This window comes from Phaethon lepturus, unplaced genomic scaffold (genome assembly GCF_000687285.1).
Source record: "Phaethon lepturus isolate BGI_N335 unplaced genomic scaffold, ASM68728v1 scaffold45465, whole genome shotgun sequence".
Classification (NCBI taxonomy): Eukaryota; Metazoa; Chordata; class Aves; order Phaethontiformes; family Phaethontidae; genus Phaethon; species Phaethon lepturus.
In genome coordinates this window covers 35,649-58,202 of record NW_010540864.1, presented here as the reverse complement: position 1 = coordinate 58,202, position 22,554 = coordinate 35,649, and the positions used below count along the sequence as shown (strand labels likewise).

At 40.3% G+C, this 22,554-nt stretch overlaps 1 protein-coding gene across 1 annotated transcript in view; it reads right to left on the bottom strand.

Annotated features, from left to right (window-relative positions):
- MTOR (mechanistic target of rapamycin (serine/threonine kinase)) overlaps nucleotides 1-22,554 on the bottom strand; it is a 65,720-nt gene that overhangs the window by 8,372 nt on the left and 34,794 nt on the right. The window contains 20 exon segments of the mRNA XM_010287543.1: nucleotides 172-307; nucleotides 540-714; nucleotides 1,001-1,135; nucleotides 1,798-1,980; nucleotides 2,594-2,716; nucleotides 3,295-3,393; nucleotides 4,043-4,139; nucleotides 4,408-4,469; nucleotides 4,472-4,525; nucleotides 5,197-5,403; nucleotides 6,146-6,263; nucleotides 7,591-7,706; nucleotides 11,179-11,310; nucleotides 11,715-11,840; nucleotides 13,950-14,057; nucleotides 14,444-14,521; nucleotides 15,881-15,996; nucleotides 16,871-16,971; nucleotides 19,558-19,697; nucleotides 21,616-21,691. Of these exon segments, the coding sequence (XP_010285845.1) occupies nucleotides 172-307; nucleotides 540-714; nucleotides 1,001-1,135; nucleotides 1,798-1,980; nucleotides 2,594-2,716; nucleotides 3,295-3,393; nucleotides 4,043-4,139; nucleotides 4,408-4,469; nucleotides 4,472-4,525; nucleotides 5,197-5,403; nucleotides 6,146-6,263; nucleotides 7,591-7,706; nucleotides 11,179-11,310; nucleotides 11,715-11,840; nucleotides 13,950-14,057; nucleotides 14,444-14,521; nucleotides 15,881-15,996; nucleotides 16,871-16,971; nucleotides 19,558-19,697; nucleotides 21,616-21,691 (2,382 nt within the window).

Sequence of the window (22,554 nt, the reverse complement as noted above, 5' to 3'; positions counted from 1 at the left end):
GTTTTTTTTTGGTTGTGGTTTTTTTTTTTTTTTTTTTTTAACATTAACTTAGTTCCAAGATTCACCATTTCCTCACAACCAGCTGGGTCTGCCAAGGGTTACTTGGAAACTGCACCTACACAGGGTGTCACTTGTGCATAAGCACATTCAGTGATTATCCACAAGACATACCTGAGGTTTTTACGAAGAGAAGTTGGGTCATTTGCTAGCAGAGTGTTGACCAACCCAAAAAGCTGCATCACTCTTTCATCTTGGCGAAGGTCTTCATGACCTTTCAGAAGGAATACAAACTCATGCCCATTGCTTCCTGCAAAAGAATTAATACACAAAAGTTTATTCTGGCTGAACAAACAGACAAGAGTAAATACACATGCACCCAAGAACTGGAAAGTGTGGCAGTCAGTCTGACCAGACCACTAAGAAATACCTCACTTGAAAGGAAATGTTGGGGAGGTTTTACCTGGTAAATATGCAGTTTGACCTAAAAGCAATGACTGTTTAAATACTAGAATAGTTAAGTGAAAACTGCGCTCTCTTACCCATTAATGTTAACTTCCTGGGCCGCTGCTTGGACGTGATGACCTGCAGTGAGGGTGCAATGGACTGAATGCGTATGATGGGCTGGTTGGGATCGTACGTTCCTGGCACTGCCAATTCCAGGTCCCGGCACATTAAGAGTTTTGGTGACACATACTGTAGTTCCAAAGAAGTGAGCTACCAAAACCAAAAGAAACACAACCCCCCAGAATTCCAGTTAAATCTCATGGAAACCTCTGAAGAGTTCATGCTGCCGAGGGACCTAGAACAGTTCAGTCACTTGTCAATACTTCAAATGCTTGCAGGAAGTGCTGCATAAGCAGCAAACTTGCAGCAAAACGTATGCAGGTATTTCCAGAATACTGAATTTGAATGTTTTGAATAACCAGAAAACATGGAACAAAGATTGGTATTGACAACTTGCACTGTAAGACCCACAACAGAACTGTACCTCTCCCCCCACCTGAGGCAGCTGCTTTGAGATACGCCGGAACACATGGTAATAGAGGTCCCAAGCCTGAGTTAGGTCTTTGACATTCCCTGATTTCATGTACTTCCTGCACCATTCCTGAGCTTCCATTAGATCTCTGCCATAGGCCTAGGGAGGAAGTGAAAAACAACAGAAAAAAAGACATTTCTACAGACTATAGTGCAACAGGTGGAGACCACTTAATACCTACAAAGAGCATCACATCTTATTTTCAAATTGCTTTACAAATACTTGATCTCACATTTTTATAGCGTATTGGAATTAAAGATCCAGAAATTCCTGGATATATGCACCGAGTTTCTTAGACAACGATGCTCACAAAGAGACTTCGTGATAGGAGGCAACAGAATGAACAGAATCACCCTTTAACAGTAGGCTCACAAACTCAAATTAATCCCTTTTGCTGGCTTGAGAGAGGTCATCTCTACTCTTTGTGCTAGTGGTTACGGTGAAGCAAAGCAGACTGGAGTTAGAAGAATTAACTGCAGAGTAGTTGTATGTTTTCCAGACCCTATCAGGCACCCAGCTGATACAAGACTCTAGGGCAATCTGTACTACTGTGGCCCCTGTAGTACTGTAGTCACCAAAAGCAATACAGATCTGAAGATAAATGTCAATAATGAAGTCTGCGACTAACATAGTAAGTCCCAAGAGATTTACTCTTTGTGTTAGATTGCAAAGGTCCTTGTAACACATCTGGGGCAGGTGGCTACGTCCTGCCTGTTTTTGAAGGCATGTAGAAGGTTATGCTCTTGGCCATTTGCTGATACCTGATTGAAGGATGTCTCTTTTAAAGTCTGAGGCCCACGCTCCATCATTGCATGAAGTGGTTCCAGCACCTCAAACATTCCCTTCACGTTCCTTTCTCCGAAGTATAGACGAGATGCTTCTTCCAAACCTTCATGCCACATCTCATGCCATAGGATGGCTACACGGATTAGCTCTTCACTCACCTGTTTTAGGACAGGAAAAAAGATTAAACACCTAAAGGAAAACACTGTGACTGTATACTGACAAATGCAAAACTACTTTCTTCTCTAATGATTATGAAATATTTGTTGCTGGCAGCTAGAGGGAGCCAGAACTCCCACAATACTATTAGACTTTTTTCTGCAAGAACCTGATCAGGCTTTTCTCACCTTATTTGTTGCCTTTGAAATTGTCTATATATTTGTGTAGCTTGGCCTGAAAGCATTACTTTTCATTTATTCATAAAAATCTTTCGCAAATGAATTAAATTACTCTTTCCATGCTATGCTTGGTAAGTTGTGTTTCCACTTTTAATCAAGCAAAACCATCTCGTTATTAAACAATGATTCTTCATTTATTTATTCTCTAGGTTTATTCATAAGGAAACACAAGAACTCAGTGTCTGAACGTTATGGTCCTTTTCAAATTAAAGCATTCTCTTGAAATTATATTGATACTGCAACTTGATCCAAATGCAAAAAACCAAATTAATTGTACTCGAACAAAATTAACAATGAATAGTCATTCTGTGTTACTATAACTGTGGTACGTCCATTCCTGAAACATAATACACTTTATGGTATGCTAAATACTCACCATCATTGCCTGCTGCACCAGAGTGTTACTGTGCTCACACATGTTTTTCAAGATTTTATTCGCAGCGTTGTGGCGAGCAGTGGTTGTAGATTTAGAGGCCACAGTCAAAGGATAGATCAAAGCCTACAAGGGACATCAACCAATAATATTTTAGAACCACACAGAAGAGCTACATAAATCGAAAGATTAGCAAAGCATTAATAAACAGCTACCCTAGGGCTAGACAAGCTTGCTTCTGGAAAGAGGTTATATAAATTTGCTGTTTGAAGTCTTTTGATCTGAAAAGCTTGCAAGACTAATTCACTGAGTAGCAGAATGATTTTGAGAGCCTGTATCAAAATGGAAGAACAGAAAACTGGTTTTAGCATTTTGTGATTTTCCACATTGTAGGAAGAGATTCAGATAGAACACCTGTGGGGTAGCCTCTTAGTAGTCACTTAATGACATTTAAGAAGGTGATTTGCACTACCCAGTATTCTATTAGATGGAGAGAGCTTCCCCTGCTGCATGGCTAATCCACCTCTTTCTTTTTTTTTTAATGCGAACAGTGCTGAGGTGAAAGAAGCAGCAGCAGAAATAGTTCCCCATCCTCACTTGCTGTGACTTCCAGTGCAGGGATCTAGACTAGGTGAAATGGAACATAGAAAATGCCTTAATTGGCTACCAGTCTATGGAAATTCCTTCTCTAAGCCAAAGCTTACCTGGGGATGATACCGTCCAATATCTGTGAGGAGCTGATGAATGAGACGTCCTACTAATGGTCGAGGGGTGTCAATTCTTGCAATGAGCTGAGGGATAACCTAGGGGTAAGGATAGTTAAAATAAACATCCATGTCATCTCATGTGTTTAGTTCACAAGCTGTTCTGCCCTCTGCTAGAGACCTCAGTCTTTAAAGGAGACAGAGAGGCCCACCACTTATTTTTGAGATGGTCAGAGAATAACACAAGGTTCGAAACAGTGTCAGAAACGCAGAACAACTCAGTGAGATGACAAGTGTTCTATGCACAACTGTTACAGGATCCTCTTATGGAAAGAGTAATGTGTGTCTTAAAGTGTAATGCTCAAATAAGAAATAAAGCCTTTTTTAGTTTATTTACAAGAGCCATTCTACAAAGCAATCCTGAAATAGACTGTCTGAATTACATCAGAGCAGCACAGTGGTGTTTTATACTTGATCACCACTGAATGCATGCCATCTTCAATTTTAAAGTTTTCATTCTTTCTCATTCATATATACTAATCTGCATATAAATACAGAAATGCATGCAAGAACGTTTCTCATGTCTCTGTTCAAGAGGCTTGTTAAATCCATTACAAATTGTACTTCACATTGTTCTCACCACTCAGCTACAGAGGATCGTTTAGCAAATGAACATCATGGATATCATGTAACAAATCCCCAAGCACCCCCAGAACTGAGATTTGTCTTAGCCCTTTGTGTTCCTTACCTGCAGCCAAGTGTCTATTTGGATTGCCTTGACTCCTTCTACCAAAGCCTCATTCACATCAGGCCAGTGACCATAGTCAAACCACAGAGTAAGGACTCTTAGAAAGGGAAACACATTCATTAGGAATGAAACAAAAAGACCCAAAATGTTCTAGTCAAATACCTTTGGACCCATTTACCAGGAACTCTTCTTCCCAAAACCTAGACATAGTAGGATAAGGGTTAATCCACCTAACATAAATTAGCTTGGACTGAAGCATTTACTTAGTTTAACCATAAGAAAAAGAGCAGAAACAGGTTCTATCTAATCTTAAACCACATGCCCATATCAGCTGGATTTCATTTACTATGTGCTTTATTATGTACCTTAGAGTGTCTTGTAGGTTGTTTCCTCGAGACAGAGATATGGATCGGGAGAAAACCCGGACAGGAAGAAACCCTGGACAGCGGGGACTGTGTACATCAAGAGGGTCTTGGATAAATCCTTTTGGAATGAAAATTGTTGCATTAGTTCTACACAAGTGCATCAGTGCACATGAATCCTAAACTTATCAAGGGAAAAGAGGGAGGAAATATGTGAGAATATAGAACTAATCCACATTATAGTTGACTTCTGCTCATACTCCTCACAGGACCTGTTGCTCTTGGAATTTATGTTTTGCTTGACTACACAGAAGTCTTTCAGCCTGGCAAGGAACATACGGTGAAGTGTTTCTATACTTCAGTTTGTTGGCAAAACTACGGATAGCAAAGCAGCCTAAAAACTACAACCCTACTACAACTAGCAAGTAAAAAAGATTCTTCACCGTCTTTCATGAAGGGCTTAAACAACAGAACTTGTTAATACATATTGTATCCCCCTACAATAGCCATCCATGCCTTTGCTTTAGTTCACAGCTAACTTACAGTCATTTGCAGTAATTTAGTCCTCTTCCCTTAAGGCTCAGTTAACCTGAACTTCCTCACTTTTGCTGTAAGCTATGAGCATATATACACACACAAACATCCCCCCCACACCACCCCCATACACACATACACACAGACAGACAGCTTCCACAAGCCAGGTACGCATAGTAGCTTGTTCCCTGCCATAACATTTTCCTGTGTCTAAGCAGTAAGTACCAATCTCTCAACATAAACAGGGAAAAAGGGTACCTCAGTGACTTTTTTCTGCACTGGAGATGGGATGGGACTATTCTCTGTGCTCTCGGCATCACTCTCACTATTGCTGCCCTCGGTGTTAGCACTGGTGATGCTGGCTCCACTGGCATGACGTAGTTTCTTCTTCTCATCTCTGGCCTGGTTTTGATGTTTGTAGTGAAGCACTGCTTCAAAGTTCATCACTGCCCAGGCATGCCAGGCCTGCCAACAAGAGAGAACAAAAGTCATAAGGAAGAAGAATCCTTTCTGCAACCTGCGCTTTCTAATTATTAGAGATAATAATCTAACCTTTCTGAGTCCACACACAACGGTAGTAAATAATAACCCGCAGACAACACACTGTTTTGCTTTCTTTAATCACTTGTAGTTTTAGCTACCTTATTATCTTAAATAACATCATGGTGAGTTCTTGGCCAGGAGCTCCCTGATGGATACTAAGGCAAAGGAGGTCTGTAGCAAAAATTAAATCACATTCCATTCACTTACACCTTAATTTTTCAAAACTTAACATGAAGATTAATGTTAGGACTAGGGGAGGTGTAACAGGAAGAAATGCAGGAGATGGCTGCCCAAGAGAAATCTGGCACAAAATATTAATTGAAATTTCACAACCCTGAAATCCAAGGCTCTGAAGAATCAGCAACAATGCTATTTTCCTAGTTCAAGTTTACTGAGTAAGAATAAGTTAATTTTTTTCCATTTAGATTATCCTTTCTCCTTCACTGTTAACTGACAGGACAGAAAGTCCCAAAAGAAAGAATAGAAACTGAAACTTCATGGTTGCCTTGGGCTTCTTCCTCTTTTTTTTTTTTAATCCTACTAGCAGTAACAAGGCATAGTTATGGGAGATCTTCCTATGAAGATCTTCCTTTCCTGTAGTATGGAATGTGATGAAATTTACTGATCTCTCCGCAATGGTGCCTGGAAGCTTTTCCTTACTGACCTTGTACCAGTTGCGATCATGCTCTGTTGCAGCACTGTAGTACTGCAAGACTTTGGGGATGGTACTCTCATTGATGCCTTGCAGGTTCAGCTGCCACTCACCCAGTTTCAGGAAACACCTGGTTAGGCAAAGAGATTATTGACTAAGAACCTAGAATGAAAATGAAGCCTGCCTCTTAATCCAGTACACTCCTGATCTGAAGTCTGAAAGCTATTTCATGTGGTAAAACCCACTCAGTAAGCCTCTTCTGCAGACTGGGAGTGTACGTGTTAACATGTAAGGTTCAAAACACCTACACCCTGCTTGTAAGTGTGGAACTAACTAGTTAATGGCTTAATTCTTTAGCGGTAAAGGTGAGGGTCAAACTTTGTTCCTCATTTATAGCAGTTATAAAATAAACATAAGTAGCAGCTAACAGTAGCATCAAAAGCCTTTATCAGTATTGATAAAATGCACACAGCATATGTGCTGGCTAGCTATACTTACCACCATACGAACTAGCCTTCTAGAGAGAACACTGCGACAGACAAATAGCGGAAACACAGAGCAACTGCTCTTCCCTCAAGCCAGAACCCCATTAAGTCACCCCCTCCCAGAGGAAAGGAAAACCAACATATTTTTACTGCAGCAGGGCAGGGCTGTGAAGGTTTGTGCAAAGCTTAATACTTTGCTCCCTCAGCAGGCTTTAAATACCACAGTTACACAGCTGTCCTTTCTATATTTTGAGTTTTCCAGAAAGCATTGTGCAAGAAAAATGTCGTGTGCAACTCATTACTAATTTGTCTTCCGTGATAGTCACTCTGAAAAAAATGAGATGATGGTGTTGTCAAGTTCCCATTCTCATAAAAGCAAATTAAGTGCATGCTTCCCTTTACAAAAAGCAAACCTTCAACAGTAAGCACTGTGCAATTTCTTCTTTAACTTGCAAACAACTGATCTGGCACCTCCAGATCCATTGAGGAAAATACAGATTATAAGATATGTTTTTCATGCGACAATACTTTAAAAGACCATCACATGCTGGATGCCTATTGCCCAAAGCACTGCTGTGGCATTAAGGGCACACGCTGCCAAGCACGGAAGTGCCAGGCATGTGGGAAGTGTTTCTTTCCTACTGACTGGATCTCCTGAAAACCAAAGAAATAGCCATGCTGACAGCTCTGCCTTCTGCCTGTGAGCCACAGTGCTGGAAAAATACAACCAGCCACCAGCGACAAATACAAGCTCGTTTACGCTGATGTGTAACAATAACATTTAATGAAAATTATATGATAGGTAAGAATGTAATACCAAACGGATCTCTACCAGCTAAATGAGAAATCCCTGTTCCTTTTAATCAAAGCATGGACCTTGTCTGAAATGGGCAATCTGCATGGACCCGGCAACCTCAGGAAAGACATCAGCTCACTATACAGCAAAAGGGTGTCCAAGGACCAGGTGCTGACCGTGCCATGAGCTTGTGGAGTTCCTGCTTGTGCTGCTGGTCCTCAGTTGCAATAGCATGCTGTGCTTGCTGCTGCATTGTCTGCACAAAGTGCTGCATGTGCTGGAACGCATCAATCTGTAATTGGATGATGGTTGCAGTAAGGACCACAGGAGTTAAACACAACTTCACAAGAGAGGAAGACAATGTGGAAATAAATTTTCACTGAAAGCAAAAAATACAGTTTTGTTTTCTCTCAAAGCTTTTTAGCCATTTACATCCCTCTCAAATCAGTTTATACTCGACACATGTAGTGCCAAATAAATGAAGAAGTTAGAGATTCTTGATGTCTCAGAAATCTGGCCACAGAATTGCTACACTGAGGAACGAATAACTGCATCCTTCCAATGCTAGGCACACCTCCATGTCATGCTTACATTCAAAAGCATGATCAACCATAACAAGCTAACATTGTGCTCTGATGTGCAAGAGCTCAACTCTGGCAAAGCGACAAGGTCACCTGTACAAGAAGAAAACTTCAGCAGCAGAGAATGTCCTGTTACTGGTCATGAGATTCTAGTAATGATACAGAGATGTCTCATTCACATTGAGCATGCACATTGAAAAGAGTCCAGCAATTCCAACAATCAAACAAATGTTCATAGCTTACAAACTGTATCTGACCAGGTCACTATCATAATCGACATGTTCATAAACCCAGAGGAGCCTATCTATAATATGCTATGGCCCAAACAAAAAATTTTGAGAAAATAATGCCTGAAGGAAAACTTGAAGCTTCCTGATCTTCCCTCCTAAGCCCTCAGCTTTGGCTAGGCTTACAGTACGCACCATGGGACGTAAATGTTGAGTTGTTTCAACAAACTCATCTAGATTTCTCCAAAGGTTGTTTAAACAAGTACAAATGTACATTGCTCCTTTGCCAGCAGATTACATAAGGCTGTAGCGCTACAGCAACTTGCACTACCAAATTTTGAGGGACAACTTTTTGAAATTCCATGGAAAGAAATTTGGGTTAAGAAAACCCAAAATTAAAGATTTAAGACAAAAAGTATGCACACTTCACTGGAAACAATTAGAGTAAAGCTCTTGCAATCTGCAAGGTCATTTAAGGTCAGAGACTGCAGAATATGCTATTAAGAATACAATTTACTTCTGTTCTATCTATAGGAATGAGCTACTTTAGTGAGACAAGAATCACCTGAGCTAAATGCCTCATCCATCCCATTCAAATGTCAGTATCAAGTCAAGGAAAGGTATTGTCAGGAAAAAGGGTATTAGCCCAGTGTAAAATAAAAGAAAGTATCACACTATTAACATTAATGGGCGCATTCCACAGCTTGTAACCTGGTTACTTGGTTAGAAGGGGGCAACAGAGAAATAACAATCTTATAAATAGTTATGCTGTTATGCCGGACATTTGTCAAAAATAGACAAAATATATTGCTGAACAGTTACGTGCCCCTCTCATATCTAAACACACCCAATCTGCTCCTCAGTTTCCATTAATGTTGAAAACTGATCACGATAAAATGACAGGCAGAGCACTTAAGATTGAAAGCAGTCAGTTTTCTTTAACAACTAAATTCCTGAGTTTGCATGCAGCCTTGTTATGGTATATGTCTGTAGAATACTGCTGCTGGCAAAGGTCCTTGATAGAAGAAATGCAATAGGGTTTACTTATCCTTCTTTTTATATGTTGTTTAAGAAAATATTGTTGTGCAGCTCTGCAAGTGCTATGTGGCTAGTTTCCATCTAGATGCCAGGTTTTTTTCCTGCTGGATCTGGCAAGTGCAAAAATGGCTGTAAGGAAAACATTTTAGGTCAACCAAGCAACCTTGAACTCCTCAGCTGGAGAACATGGTCATTTCCTACCATACCAGCCTACCTCAGTAGCTTATTACTTAGGATACCAAATCAAATGAACACACAGAGTTACATAAAACACCGGGCTACATACATCACTAGGTAAAACTATGTTTTATTTAGTTAGTGATAGTCACTCAAATAGGACATAAGGATACGCCCAACCATGTAATGCTCCTGGTACGAGGAGAATCCCCTAAACACTTGCAGCGTTTGGTATAAACAAACACTTACGTCTCACTCCAGACTAAAAACTGTATTGTACCCTAGGATAGCTTCTTCTGCCACAAAGCTGCACCTTTAACCATGAATTTCAAAAATAAGCATCTACTTTCCAAGTGCCACAAAGCACTGAATCATTGAGTCGGCCCTTCCAGCAGAAGAGGGCTCAGAGAAAGTGTTGAGACTTGCAGGCAGGTCTAGGATTAGTGCTACATTGGGTAAAGTATTTCTCCCTCAGCACTGTAAACAAAATCCTCTTTTAATGCGTTAGAAAGAAGGAGAGAAAAAAAAAAAAGGCCCCTAAGCACAGAGCTTATGTACTGTATTTAAACAGGAAACCATTCACCAAGCAAGAGGAGGTGATTCTAACCACATCTTTGCTGTTTTTCTAATCATTTTTTCCTGTCTTCATGGGCTCCACATATTCTTCCATCGGTTTATTTTAGATACATTCTCTTTCCCATCCCCTTCATCTTTGTGCCTTCTTTCATTCTGCTTTCTACAACTGCACCAGTTTCCTGCATCTTATCTATTTCTTTATCACAGGTCAAGCATGGAAAAGTCCACTTTCACTCAAAGAAGCAGGCAGAGAAGACCCAAATATTTCTTGGGTCATTTACTGAAAGAAGTAAGAGACCATTACACTTTTACAAAGCGAACAGAACAGGGCCTCAGCAGCAGATCCTTCTGTTTTTTAAATTCAAATAAAGAATAGTTAGGTCATGGCACTGTTCCCATAGCAGTGGCTCTGCTCCAGTTTTGGCAATCCCAAAGACAGGATAAATAAAAAAAGATGTGGCAGAATATGAGAATAAATGGAGGCTTTAATGTATATTAAAAAAAAGGTAAGTTATCCAGTCTGGAGCTTACTGGATTTGATTATGTAAATTCTCCCTGTGTCGCAATATCAGAAACATTCACCCTAGGCTCGTTTGAGCCAGTTGTTCCCATGACAAAACCCTATGTACTTTTCAGCTGCCTTTCAGTTAGACATTTTCAATAATGTCCTTAATAAAAAGTCAGTTCTAGTCAGCAACTAAGCACAAACTGTACCTGTTTTTCTAAAGCTGGTAATAAAAAAACCTTACTTTTTCAGCATGTAACCCTGACCATAGGTACAGTGTGGAGACCTGGCAATCAGAACAGTGGACGAAAAGCCAAGCCTACACAGTAAAATCCTGGTGAGGATAGAAGAGCTACTATTGACCATTAATCTTGGCAGCATCCCTTGGGTATCTGATACTGGTTTAGCAAAAATAATCTTTCCATGTAGGAAATAAAATTAGGGCTAGGCCTTCTCTGTCACTACAGAGTTTTAAAGGAAAATTTCAAAAGCTTATCTTCTGAATAACAATAAGGAAAGGGATTAGTTACTCTTTTTTATGTGAGCAAAAATAAAACCTTCAGCCTTGACTTTGTTCTGTGGCGATTATGAAGAGTTAACATGCATGCCCCTGCACAAAACCTGAGCAATGAATACATAGGGAGTGCTGTTCTTTTGTACCTTACGGGCGCTCTTCCACATGTGTTTCATGTATGCGTAAGTCACTTGGGGATGTACTGTTGGCAGTGGGTGATCCAGCTGTCGAGATGGATCTACTCCCAAGAGTAGGACAAGTGTCTTATGGGCCAAAGCCTGGAGAAAATTACAAAGAGAAAAAGCAGGTTAGAACAAGCTCATTCTTACCTCCATTTCATATAGACAGCAGAATTGCCCGACACTAAAAAATACCTCCAAGTCGCCTGATAAAACACAGACATAGCAGCCTTATTACCACGCCATGGACTTGTAAGAATAGCACATGATAAACCATGTTTTCATTGGGATCACATGATTTCATTGGAACCTTGGCTATAAGCATCAACTCTACGCTGGTTACAATTTCGGCGTTTCAACAATTTCTGACCAGTGTCCTCCTTAGAGGAGAGCCCATCCCACTGGGGCAGTAAAAGTATTTGGAGGTGCTCACGGTTGAAGCAGCACAACAAAGCAAATCATCTAAAAACCTGCTATAGAGGTTAGAGCTTGATAATGCTCACCAGTCTCCCACTCTTGCCACACAAGCTGGCATACTTGAGCCAAGTTCTCATGTCCTCATGAGGATTCACAACAAGAGATCGGACCATCAATATTCTTTGCCAGTCTTCTACAATTCGTTGACAGCCCTGAGAGAAAAAGGAAGAGAGAATTTGTTAGCGTTTTATCGCCAATCTACTCCACAGAGCCTTAATTCAGAATCTGAAAGGACTTTTCCCAAGATGGAGAGACTTCAGTACCCATAATTCACAGCAGGGCGACCAATATGAACTAGCTGGCTATTTATTTAATACTGCAATGTGTGAAGAAGGTTGAGTCCTTGACTGTTATTCTCTGCAGCCAGCTCAGTGTTTACAGTCTAACAATATCCTCTAATGGAAAAAGAGGAAAAGCTTCTAAAGCAGAAATGCATCCAAAAATCAGGGAAGCTCTTTGTACAATTCCGAAATGAGTCAGGAGTTTTATAACAACCCTTCTCAACCTAGTTTTAAAGCCCGTTTGAGGTTTGTCACTGTTTAAACCAAAATGTGGAGATGCTATGAAACTAAATGGTTGCAAAGATATTTTTGTTATTGCCCTTTTTCTTCTCCTTGCATGTGTTGCTTTTACAGGCTGGCATGACTGAACTGATATTCTGCCAGAAACTGCAGCTCCAATTGCTATGCTGCTTGTGCAAGCACTGTCTGGTTCTTGTCTGTCTGAAGGGAGAGGCACAACAACATTGTCCATCAGAGCAGGATGAGTCTGTATTTCAAATGTTAAAGGATGCTCCAGAGAAGTAGAATTGTGGAAGGGGCAGTAACAACCAAATACATGGTGCTTGCTGTAATGGCCAAGTACCTCAGCATAGCAGTGATGCTCTGAAGTTTGTATTGATCCAGAGATGACAGACTTAGTTTTGAGGTAAACAAGCATTTCCAGTGGCAGTAAGCACCTTAGCACCAAAGCATCTATTTCTTTTTCTTCTTCCCCCAAAATTGAGAGCTGGAAAGTTAGGCAAAGTTTGTTCCCCAACACCCAAAATAAATGTCATCCAACAGGCATTTTAAAATTATTGAAAAGCAGCTGTAAAACGTGCAAGAACTGCATGTACTGCTTTCAGGACTATAAACAGCTGTATGCAGACATTACACTTCCTGTCACCTTCAGTTTCTCCACCCCGGTGGAATGCTCCTGAGCTTTTCCAGACAGGAGTGCAGATGAGAGACTAAAACCTTTGTCACAGTTTCCCAAAATATGCAGCAGCAACGGCCTTTCATAAGGAGACAGATAAAGCAGTCACAGTGAAGAACTCTGCACAGGGAGAAATTCCTCCTCCAGGCAGTGTATCAAAATTTGGTATAATGAGAGCATTTTACCCTAATTATGCTTCCCCCCACCTTCTCTTCCAGGAATCACCTCTTTAAACAGTATTTCTGTATGTACTACTTCATCTGATGATGTTCACTTTCGCTGCAGGGATGCCTCCTGTAAGGAAGTAGTCTCAAAATATTTGGCTGATTTAAATCTTCAGAGGTGCCTTGGATTTTTGCTGTTTAGAGTAAGGCAGGCATAAACTTCTCTTTAAATACAGGAAAAGCAGCATTGCTAAAGATCTCTTAAGAGGGCAAGGCTAATCACAGAATCATAGAATTGTTTAGGTTGGAAAAGACCTTTAATATCAAGTCCACCCATAAACCTAACGCTGCCAAGTCCACCACAAAGCCATGTCCCTAAGTGCCACCAACCAATTGGAAATGTTCTTGTAAGAGGTCAAAAAGGAACAGGACAATCTTCTACAAGTATGAGAATTCTCTGTCCAGCTCTATGAGAGAATTTACTACTTAAAATGCAGCCAGTCAGGTAAAAAGTTCAAACTAGTGTTATCCAAACCAGTATTTCCAGGTGTGATCCAACACTAGATAAGCAGCCTTGGAGATGTTACTAGTGTCTCCACTCTGTACATATCTATTTCAAGGCTTCAATCATCCTACTAAAGTGTCACATCAGTAGACACCTCGGGAACTTTAACAACAACAACAAAAAAAATCAACTAAAAAACCAAACCAAACCAAACAAACAAGCCCCAAAACCCAGGACAAATGCAAAGGAGACAGAAAGCATGCAGCCATGTAAGCATATATGCTATTGGGACAGAAAGAGAAATGGAAAGATTTGCTGAGCCATCACAGACTCAAAAGGCAGCTGTTCAGGCCAGCACATCAGCATCTCCATCCTCGATCTTTGCATAGATGTACCTGCAGTCTTTCCCACCAGATCTGGCGGATGATCTCACGGCGTTCTGGTACAAGTTTATACTGGATAACCTCTTCCAGCTCTGACAGCATCTGGCAGGATACCATAGCCTGAGGGAAACAATCACATTCCATCGCAATCACTACAGAACAAATCTATAATTAAGGAACAGTATTTTGGCATCAAAATCTTAAGTACATATGCTGCCTAACAGGTAGAGGACTGACTGCTGTATACTGGTATCTAGACGATCTGCTGATTTAAATTTTCTAAATGTCAATGCTTATTTATTTTCAGGGGGGGAGCTCACTTAACTGTTTAATTTGTCCTAAAGCAGCTCTTACAAAGTCGTATTTCTTATCTCACAAGAGCCATTTAGCTTGTGGGCCTACACAGGTCTTATATTTGATACAAGCGCTACTCAGAAGTTTTATGCAGCTTCTAGAGATAGTCTGAAGCAGCAATGAGGAGAACGAAGGCTGAGTCAGACACTTACCCCATAGGCTCGACTGTAGCTCTCTCCTGCCATGGCAGTCAGCTCAGCATCTAGCAGATCTCTGGCTTTGTCAATGCACTGAAATAGAACAAGGTATTGGGGCAAAGGTGGTACGTTTTATTGAGAGTCAACTGTTGGAACAGCTATTCATCTGTTCCATCTAATGAACAACGTTGGCATTGTTCCCATTCTCCAACAAGAATGAGGAAAGGATGTTATCAATAGGAAGAGCTGACAGGAAAAAAGTGTCCAGGGGCAAGTATAGGGGAAGTGAAGGGGGCTTCGTTTATCACCTGGCACAGTCTGAAGTTTGTCTTTCTACCAAATCAAAGTTTGCAGTATTTCTAATCCTACTGTCATTGTAGAGATTCTCATTAATAACATTTATAGAGGAAGAGAGAAGTTCACGTTTTAGTGCAAGAGAGTCAGTTACAAAAAGCCTCAAGAAATGTCTCTCGATCGTATACAATGATTGAAAATAGCTTTCACTATTTTACGTAACCCAACAGGTTTTAATGAATTTTACAGGACAGCAAATTCCATTTCTCTTCTTCCAACTAAGACATGCTCTTCAAGCATGAAATGAATCCTGCTCTGGTTCCAGTCATTACATAATCTCTCATCTATAGTTTTTCCTGTTTAAAATGTTGAAGGTTCAACACAAACTCTACCCTTTGAATGCCTGGCTAATTTTACTGTGCACATCATGCAAAAATCTATGTATGGGTTTTGACAGAGTAGACCGAATTACTCCTTTATCTAAGTTGGCAAGCCAGCACAGAATTCTGAGAAATGATATTTGAGCTTCCTTGGAAAGTAAATAACATGCTTCACAATTAGAGGGGAAAAAGTCGCTCTGCAAATCTCCTCTGTGACAAACAAGCATACCAGTATGGCTCTGTTTAATAGACTCATTCCTTGCCTTGATTTCCCATCTCAATCGTAAGATTTAAGATTTATCACTGCTACCAGAAAAACTAGAGCAAAAGTTCTGGTACATGGTATATATGAGCACTTCACTGAAAAACTGCAACAGACAGACGTGCACAGAACACCCATGAAGAATCTTATGTGTGTCTTCTGCCATGAATGCCTTTTATGAAGCAGTGCCTTGTAGAATGGAACCTCTGCTGAGATAATCCTTGTGCATTGTCTGTCTCGAGAACAGATATAAAAGTAAAGAAGCCTAAGATGACTAAGGCATTCTTACACTCTCCAGCACTAGACCACTACTATCTGTACATATATTCAATGCGGTGTTTCTGGAAATACAAGATAAGCTCAATCACCAAGGTCTAATACATCAATGGAGAAAAGGTTATTGGGCAATTCATAGGTTATTGCCAACTGCTTTAAAACAGCATGTCTTTCCATGCAGCAATATAGCCTAGTTCGTCTTAAACTAAGTTTTGGGAAGCCAACAAGGAAGATAATTACCTGCTGAGCCAGTGAGAAAAGGTCCTGATGAAGAGCCAGTACAGCCCTGTAGAAAGCACCGTCATGGGTGTCCCTTGGGATCATGCAGGTATATTCTTCCATGCTATCCCACTGACCTGCAGAGATACAGATATCCTCAGTAATACAACAGCCTTCTCTGCAAGATAAGAACAGAACTATGCTACAGTGCTTAGACATTGGTGACTAGGCCTGAATGCTGCGTAGTATTTTTTACATTTAAGTCAGCTCTCCAGCAGCTTGTCTTTGGCAGGGACAGTCTGTGTTATATACAGAAACTGTATCTACACATACACAGAAGAATTATAGACATGCAAAAACACATGCATTTTTCTTCTAGGCAAATTGCTATCCTCATGGGAAAGATTCTTGCATTCCTCATGATGAAAAAGTTGAAATACTGACATTTCCAGAACATTTGAATGAATTAGTGTCCTACAAAGCAGAAGATTAACTTTTCTCAGCAAGGCTGGCAAACAGCAAGGGATTTATAAGCTTCTCTAGTAAATATGTGGCTATCAGGATAACTGATATTTGGACCATTTATAGACTTATTCCACTAAAGACTGTTTACTCAGCAGACACAACCTATCAAAATGCTCAACAGATATTGTTCCAGTTTGTAAATAAGAGTCTGCCACAAATCTGAGAAATCCCATTAATCTCATTTCAAGTCTGAGCTTTGTTCATATAAAACTAAGTAAAAGAGATCAGTTAAGCAACTGATTATCTGCTCAGACGAATAAGGCAGTCAGTCTCTTTGATACCTGAAACCACACTGGGAGACCTTATAGTAAAGATAGGTTTTCCAAAGGGCTTCAGTGTTGAATGATGCTTACTTCATATCCCAACATAAATAATTTTGTTCTTTGATTTTGCTGCTTCTTATATTTTGTAGTTCTGAAGTAAGTTAAAACTATCTGTGCTTCCACATTGTGGGTTGTCACATACTACGACACAAGGATACATTACCTAGACCCCAGGCAGCAGCAGCAGCCATCCTAGCCATCTTGGCTTGAGTTTCATCATTGACCTGTGTCCACTTTTCACAGCATTGCTGGTGGAGCTGCCCCCTAAAAAGGATACGCAATTTCTGATCAGCGAAAAGCCTCTTCTAAGAATTCTGCCTTGTTAAACAACCACCTTCCACAGATAAGATGACAGCCAGCCCCATTGTTCTTTTTATACAGAGTAGAGAATAGGATTCTTTTCCTCTGGCCAACTCAGACACACTAGTCTGATGACAAATACCCTATCAGCAGAAAATAATTTAAAGGCACACTATGCTTTGAAGACACAAATCCAGTGCATTTGTTCCTCAGCAGTTAGAAATGCCTACCTTATGAACTGAACTGTCAACTCCAGTCTACAAATAAAGAAAAAAAACCCCACATTCCTGAGGAAAAGATAAAACCAAAAACAAAACCACCACCAAAAAAGGGATGCTTAAAATTTTTTGCAAGTGTCTGTACAAGGAACATATGATCTGAATAGCTTGTGCATGGCTCCTGCTATCAACATTTTGAATAAACATAATCATCAAGTTTGAAGACAGAGGCTAGAGAAACAATGCTGCTCTAACCCAGTATGAAGACTTGTCATGGCAAGATCTCAGAGGGGATCTGAATCTTTCATCTCCAGTGGAGAGGAAGCATCAGGATTTTTTATATTATTTCTTTGAAATCAACTGTGAATACTCCATTAATCAAACCAATTACTGTGGGTGTTGCAGTTCCAAAATTTCTCAGGCTGGATACTCTGTAGCAGTGGAAGAGCTGCCAACTGTGAGGGAGGCCAACTTGCCTTCTCTACTGTCATCCTCTCCCCTCCCAAACATGAAGATGAGTTAGTCAAACAGAACCAATGGGCTGCCACAGTCAAGATAGTAATTCTGACAGCTTAATGGCCCAGGAGGGAAACCTGCCCCCCGCCCCTCCCCCCAACAAAAAAAACAAAAACCCCAAACCAGATGAAAACCCAAGCCAAACCTAGCAACAGCAGTAAATCAGGACCTCACGGATGCTAATAAAGGAGTACGGCTCTTACAGACATCAAGAAACAAATAGCTAAGAATATTTTGTCTGTAATTCCAAAATGTCACTGCATAGAGTACTGAAATGATGATGCTGCATAGTATCAGTTCTAGATTAACTGTCATATTCTGCCAGGCAGACTCCAGAAACACAAGTAGTCAAGTTGAACACTACTGAAGAATATCAGCAGCCAGACCATGCAATCCTCAGTCTCAGTATGATGTCTCTATACTCAGTTGCAAGGTAGCAGACAGCACTTTGGAAAGGCACTTCTCAATTGTAAAAAATATCTGCATAGAGACAGAGTGCAGTTCCACAACAGCAAGCACACAGATCTTGGAGATTGTGATTGCTCTCATCACTACAGACTATCAACAGATGCACAATATCTAGCTCCAACGAAAGAAAAGCATCCTTTTGTAATGTATTTATCACTGATATGTGAAGAAGCAGGAGGTTCAGAGAGGACACCTCACACAAATACATGTCCTGCAGGAGGGAGAAATTCTGTAAATCCTTGCTGGGAACTGCCTACTCCTAGAAAAGATGATTGAGAAATGCTCAGTAAGAGGATCTATTTTTCCTACTGAGTTACGCCCAGTATGCCTCACCTCTCTAGAAACAAAAAAGGCAGAAAAATGCTGTCACAATTAGGTTTCTCAAACAGCTCTGTGTCTCTAACAGTAAAATGACTTTAGTGAAGAGGAATCTCTACTGTGTGCCATCCCATGGGTTCACGTCAGGACCCATCAGGAAAGAGCTCTAGTGACATGAAAAGTTCAGTAGAAAGGCGGAACCTCGACCAAATCACATATGCCCCTGGGTACAAATGCATGCTACAGTGCACAGGATGCCTTATCCAATTACCTTCTTTGAACTGAACTGAACTGAACAGGGAGGAAAACAGAAGCCCCTAGTTAACCAGAAAGCTGTAAGTCACTGCCAGCTTCCCCTCTCACAAAAACTGACTCTTATCAGTTACATACATTTAACACAGGGTTTGAAACATGAAATGTCCACAAAGACAATGCTTAACAAATGCTAAAAAAGAGTAATAATGAAAAACTCAGCCACCTACAAGATGGGCAAAAGGGTTGTAAAATGGTAGTAATTTATTTGGCATCTTACACCACGGTGACTATTGGGAAGCAGACAATTTCACTAACAGTTGTGCAAAAGACCATGCATTCTGGATAGGCATAGGTCCGACCATGAATAAATCCAGAAATCTCTCATGTTTTAATGAGAATTTAAAAAGGAGGGCCACAACGAGCTCCTTTTATGATTGTTTTTGACAAGTGCTGCCCAGTTAAAGTTTTTTTTAACTTTCCTGAGAGGTCCCCTCTCTTAATTTCTTTCTCTGTTAAAAATGGCATTGATCTGATCATAAGACTGCAGATTCTCTAAAAGAGACCTTAACTTATCAGATGGCCCATCCAAAGAGGCTTAGAGATGTTATCACCAATTCTGACTTCAGTGAACAGAACGATAAATTGCTGGAAATACTCAAAATATTAAGTAAGCAGGAGTAAATAGGAATTCAGGAAAAAAAATTTCACCTGGATGACAGCATCCAGAGATGGGTTAGGCACCATTTTCCTCAGCCTTCAGGCATTCCCCTCTTACCATTCACCAAGTGCTTCCAAGCAACGCATCCGTCCTAGCATCAGCTCAGGATCATCTTTGTTTGTGTCCATCTTCTTGTCATAGGCCACCAGAGCATCTTCCCATTCATGAAGTTTTTCATACCAGGTAGCTTGAATTTCCTAAGGGAGGGAAAAAGAAGTCAGAATAAATAGCGGGATTAATATTCACCATTCTATATTAAACACTGCAGCTTTTTCTGAGAAATTCTGTGCCTATGGTAGTTACTTTTCCCTTTTTTTCATTCTAAATATCTTCATGGACTTCTACAATACAAAGAAAAGCCTTGAGCTAGTGCCAAAACAGGAATCCTGAGTATCGCTTAACCTGCACAGAAATGAATTCAGGTTTACCACAGGGATCAATCCAACGTCATCTCCCTATTCAGTGCCACTGAAATACTAGCTCAGTAACTGGTGCTTTTCTTTTTGGAGAGGAACAGTGAGTGGAATAGGAAAAAGGGTAAATCTATAAAATATTCCACTTCCCATTGTTGCACATGCTTATATTTAAAAAAGTGTTCAGGAATGGAGTGACTAACTGTGGAAAAAAAACCCCAAACAAACCCAAACCCAAAGAGCACACTGTATCTGGCTACTGGCAGGACAATTTTTAATACAGCAGGTAGTATGATGATGGGGTCTAATCATAGCCCTTACAAGGAAAGGCTGTGGTTTGTAACAAAGACATTAAAAGTAAGCCAAGCAGTGATTCTTATCAGCTGCACAAACTTTTCTTTAGTCTTTGTTTCTAGATTTTGTTTCTAATTTTCAAGAAATAAAATGCCTTAATATTTTTTCCGTACTTATCTCTGCCAATGTTCTTCTGCTCAGTCCTTGGCAGCTCATGTCTTGACATAGGCTGCAGAATAGATTCTTTTCCCAGCCCTGTGGGCAGGGTCAGTATAAACCATGGCTCTGCATGCCAGGTCTTCCACTTAGGACATTGATATACCAGCCCTTTAACTTCTCAGCTCAGTCATAATATTTCAAGTTCCTGAAAGTAGAGCTCACAGCTCCTCTTAATTTCTTTTTACTGCCTATTCTGGCAAACTCTGTGTTTTGAGCTACATTTACTGCTAGAACTACATTACTGCTAAAGAGTGAGCTCAGAATTTGGTAACACAGAGCTCTGCGCAACCCACCCAAGGAATCAGAAGAAGCTGCAAAGATGTTCTGAAGTCTGTATTTCTCCAGAAAGGACTTATTTTGTAGTCTACGTTAAATCCACACATAATCCTACACCAGAGAAATTCCATAATTTTATGCTTATACCTGTTCCCACTTTCTAGTGGCTCCTGTTGAAAGAGGCTAGTCTACTGTGCTTCCAGGGCTGCCTTCCTTTTCCCAATCGCCCTAAGGCACTGCAGGAATTATCACTACAAAATCGTCTTTTTAACACAGTAGAATTTGTGTGACAGCATAGATGCTTTAGTTCCTGAACACAAGTTGGGAGGAAGGGAGGAAGGGAGGAACTTAGAACAAATACAGAAAGGGGTTATTTTATTTCTGTGAGCAGTCAAAATTGTAGGGGACTGGCTAAACTGCTGTTTTAAATACTATCTGTGAACTCTCTTATAGGTTCATGTGCCTCCTGGATGAGAGGCACAACTTACATTAAATCCTTACCTGGAAGGTGTTGATGCAGTTTCCCAGAAACCCTCAAGCATTTAAAGCTTAGAATAGGAACTTCCTCCCTCCCTTCCCAGCTTCTTCTAAATAAAATAACTTATTTTCTCAAGTTGCTAATTGCCCACAGCTGCATTTAGTGTCAACAATAGCTGCTAAATTCTCTTCCAAATCAGGTTCTTGCAGCCTTCCCCAAATACCTTGCCTGTATAAAGTGTTTGCTAGTATACATCCCCACAGGCAACAAGGCACCTTCAGTATGCATAGTGCACTATTATAAGCAGGGATAGAACCTCAGTGTGATTGATTGAAAAAACACACCACCACCACCACACACACACACAAAAAAAACACCTTACAAAAAACATGAAAACATAAGACATGAAGAAGAGACATATCCAGCAGAACTCACCAGCTCCCCAAAGTGCTTCATAGCATATTCCAGTACTCCAGCAGCTGCTTCTGGCTGTTGCAGTTTATTGTTAATGCTGAAAAGGTAGGAAGAGAAAAACCATTTAATGCAGTTGGCAATTATTAGGGACTGGTATGAGCTTCTGTTTGATAATACCAAGCTCTATCGTTTAGAAATACCAATGGAATACCTTCCTTTTTGTTTAAAACTTCTAAATGAATGACATAAGACAACAATGACTACGTATTTGCAAAACAATAGGTGCATGCATATCTCTGCACACATTCCCAAGACTTGTTACACAAAACAGTGATTGTATATCAATTCTAAATAGCCATCTGCATAGGGAGAAGAAGAGTTGCAATAGTTTGAGAGTTGCACTTAAGAGTTTTACAGTAGTGATTTTTGCTCCCCCTTTCTCTTAAACAGACCACCAACTCCTTTAAAAATCAGAGTAGAAATTTTAATGATCCAGGAAACAATCTACATCATGAGAACAGTTGACAAATGTCACCAGGAACACACACAAAAAGCTTGCAACCCTACTTTCAGATTCATATAATGCTTCTGCACTGGTGCTCTTCTTTTGCTGGTTTTCAAGAACATGTCAGAAACTTCTGCCATCACAACCAGTCCTCATTCTGTACCAGTGAGGCACCTTGCTTTGCAAGGGCAGCTGAATTTTGTGAAGCACAAGCAAATAGGCTACTCATGAGCCTTGTTCCTCATGAGCCTGGTTCTCCAGTACAGCAACATGATGTACAGCTATTCTCTTAAATAATTTCTATTTCACATCGTTTTTCTGATCGTACTGTCAGAAATGGCTCTGTCTGCACATTGGTGCCTGGTGATCAGCGCTTTTACTAACCCCCAATTTATTGAGGAAATAAACTTTTTACGAAGCTCCTGCTATTTTATAAAGCTCATTTACAAACTCTC